This window comes from Palaemon carinicauda, chromosome 27 (genome assembly GCF_036898095.1).
Source record: "Palaemon carinicauda isolate YSFRI2023 chromosome 27, ASM3689809v2, whole genome shotgun sequence".
Taxonomy (NCBI): Eukaryota; Metazoa; Arthropoda; class Malacostraca; order Decapoda; family Palaemonidae; genus Palaemon; species Palaemon carinicauda.
In genome coordinates, this window is record NC_090751.1 from 79057151 (window position 1) to 79060699 (window position 3549).

The 3549-nt window shown below is 47.9% G+C and overlaps 1 protein-coding gene across 1 annotated transcript; it reads left to right on the forward strand.

Moving 5' to 3' along the window:
* Nucleotides 1-607: 607 nt before the first annotated feature.
* Nucleotides 608-3192, forward strand: LOC137620994 (perilipin-4-like). The gene is made up of 2 exons (XM_068351435.1): nt 608-792; nt 1218-3192. Exons 1-2 carry the CDS (start codon nt 608-610, stop codon nt 3190-3192), a joined length of 2160 nt encoding a protein of 719 aa, XP_068207536.1.
* Nucleotides 3193-3549: the final 357 nt, after the last annotated feature.

The following is a 3549-nucleotide window of genomic DNA, read 5'->3' on the forward strand; positions in this document are numbered from 1 at the left end:
GTCTATCTGCAAACTGGACTCGACACTGACTCTGTCTACCTGGAAACTGGACTCGACACTGACTCTGTCTACCTGGAAACTGGACTCGACACTGACTCTGTCTACCTGGAAACCGGACTCTACACTGACTCTGTCTATCTGCAAACTAGACTTGACACTGACTCTGTCTACCTGCAAACTGGACTCGACACTGACCCTGTCTACCTGGAAACTGGATTCGACACTGACTCTGTCTACCTGGAAAATGGACGCGACACTGACTCTGTCTACCTGCAAACTGGACTCGACACTGACTGTGTCTACCTGGAAACTGGACTCGACACTGACTCTGTCTATCTGCAAACTGGACTTGACACTGACTCTGTCTACCTCGAAACTGGACTCGACACTGACTCTATCTACCTGGAAACTGGACTCGACACTGACTCTGTCTACCTAGAAACTGGACTCGACACTGACTCTGTCTAACTGGAAACCGGACTCTACACTGACTCTGTCTATCTGCAAACTAGACTCGACACTGACTCTGTCTACCTGCAAACTGGACTCGACACTGCCTCTGTCTACCTGGAAACTGGATTCGACACTGACTCTATCTACCTGGAAAATGGACGCGACACTGACTCTGACTATCTGCAAACTGGACTCGACACTGACTGTGTCTACCTGGAAACTGGACTCGACACTGACTCTGTCTATCTGCAAACTGGACTCGACACTGACTCTGTCTAACTGCAAACTGGACTCGACACTGACTCTGTCTACCTGGAAACTGGACTCGACACTGACTCTGTCTACCTAGAAACTGGATTCGACACTGACTCTGTCTACCTGGAAAGGACGCAACACTGACTCTGTCTATCTACAAACTGGACTCGACACTGACTGTGTCTACCTGGAAACTGGACTCGACACTGACTCTGTCTATCTGCAAACTGGACTTGACACTGACTCTGTCTACCTCGAAACTGGACTCGACACTGACTCTGTCTACCTGCAAACTGGACTCGACACTGACTCTGTCTACCTGACTCTGTCTACCTGGAAAATGGACGCGACACTGACTCTGTCTACCTGGAAACCGGACTCTACACTGACTCTGTCTATCTGCAAACTGGACTCGACACTGACTCTGTCTACCTGGAAACTGGACTCGACACTGAACCTGTCTATCTGCAAACTGGACTCGACACTGACTCTGTCTACCTGGAAACTAGACTCGACACTGACTCTGTCTACCCGCAAACTGGACTCGACACTGACTCTGTCTACCCGCAAACTGGACTCGACACTGACTGTGTATACCTGAAAAATGGACTCGACACTGACTTTGTCTACCTGGAAACTGGACTCGACACTGACTCTGTCTACCTGGAAACCGGACTCGACACTGACTCTGTCTATCTGCAAACTGGACTTGACACTGACTCTGTCTATCTGCAAACTGGACTTGACACTGACTCTGTCTATCTGCAAACTGGACTTGACACTGACTCTGTCTACCTGGAAACTGGACTCGACACTGACTCTGTGTACCTGGAAACTGGACTCGACACTGACTCTGTCTACCTGAAAAATGGACTCGACACTGACTTTGTCTACCTGGAAACTGGACTCGACACTGACTCTGTCTACCTGGAAACCGGACTCGACACTGACTCTGTCTACCTGGAAACTGGACTCGACACTGACTCTGTCTACCTGGAAACCGGACTCGACACTGACTCTGTCTATCTGCAAACTGGACTCGACACTGACTGTGTCTACCTGGAAACTGTACTTGACACTGACTCTGTCTATCTGCAAACTGGACTTGACACTGACTCTGTCTACCTGGAAACTGGACTCGACACTGACTCTGTCTACCTGGAAACTGGACTCGACACTGACTCTGTCTACCTGGAAACTGGATTCGACACTGACTCTGTCTACCTGGAAACTGGACTCGACACTGACTCTGTCTACCTGGAAACCGGACTCTACACTGACTCTGTCTATCTGCAAACTGGAGTCGAAACTGACTCTGTCTACCTGGAAACTGGACTCGACACTGACTCTGTCTACCTGGAAACTGGACTCGACACTGATTCTGTCTATCTGCAAACTGGACTCGACACTGACTCTGTCTACCTGGAAACCGGACTCGACACTGACTCTGTCTATCTGCAAACTAGACTCGACACTGACTCTGTCTACCTGGAAACTGTACTCGACACTGACTCTGTCTATCTGCAAACTGGACTTGACACTGACTCTGTCTACCTGGAAACTGGACTCGACACTGACTCTGTCTACCTGGAAACTGGACTCGACACTGACTCTGTCTACCTGGAAACTGGATTCGACACTGACTCTGTCTACCTGGAAACTGGACTCGACACTGACTCTGTCTACCTGGAAACCGGACTCTACACTGACTCTGTCTATCTGCAAACTGGAGTCGAAACTGACTCTGTCTACCTGGAAACTGGACTCGACACTGACTCTGTCTACCTGGAAAATGGACTCGACACTGATTCTGTCTATCTGCAAACTGGACTCGACACTGACTCTGTCTACCTGGAAACCGGACTCGACACTGACTCTGTCTATCTGCAAACTAGACTCGACACTGACTCTGTCTACCTGCAAACTGGACTCGACACTGACTTTGTCTACCTGGAAACTGGACTCGACACTGACTCTGTCTACCTGGAAAATGGACGCGACACTGACTCTGTCTACCTGGAAACCGGACTCTACACTGACTCTGTCTATCTGCAAACTGGACTCGACACTGACTCTGTCTACCTGGAAACTGGACTCGATACTGACTCTGTCTACCTGGAAACTGGACTCGACACTGACTCTGTCTGCCTGGAAACTGGACTCGACACTGACTCTGTCTACCTGGAAACTGGACTCGACACTGACTCTGTCTGCCTGGAAACTGGACTCGACACTGACTCTGTCTACATGGAAACTGGACTCGACACTGACTCTGTCTGCCTGGAAAATGGACTCGACACTGACTCTGTCTATCTGGAAACTGTACTCGACACTGACTCTGTCTACCTGGAAACTGGACTCGACACTGACTCTGTCTATCTGGAAACTGTACTCGACACTGACTCTGTCTACCTGGAAACTGGACTCGACACTGACTCTGTCTACCTGGAAACTGGACTCGACACTGACTCTCCTTCTAGGTGAGCCGACTATGATGGTCACTAAAGATTTACTAGCAACTGAACTTTTTATCAAATCGAAATTTCACTTGACAAGTTCGTGATATTAGTGATGATCAACTCAAGAATAAGAATGCAATGGGGACGGGGAGATCATTGAATTCCGATATTCCTGAAGACAAATGTCAGAAGGATTGCATTGTATTTCAAATTATTATCGGTTATGATAGAATCTTATTCACCGAGACAATATTTCTCCTTTAGATACATGTTTTGGAAATCAGTTAGAGTAAATAGGTAAAAAATATGAAACAAAGCGTTGTAAATCTAAATAGATGACAAGATTCCTTTCATATATATGCGAATTCCATAACGTTTCTTA

Bases quoted from the DNA above. Each gene is read 5' to 3' on its own strand.
- LOC137620994 (XM_068351435.1), top strand. From the start codon at position 608: ATGGACGCGACACTGACTCTGACTATCTGCAAACTGGACTCGACACTG. The intron at 793-1,217 runs GTCTACCTAGAA...CCTGGAAACTAG, and splicing joins CTGGACTCGACACTGACTCT to ACTCGACACTGACTCTGTCT.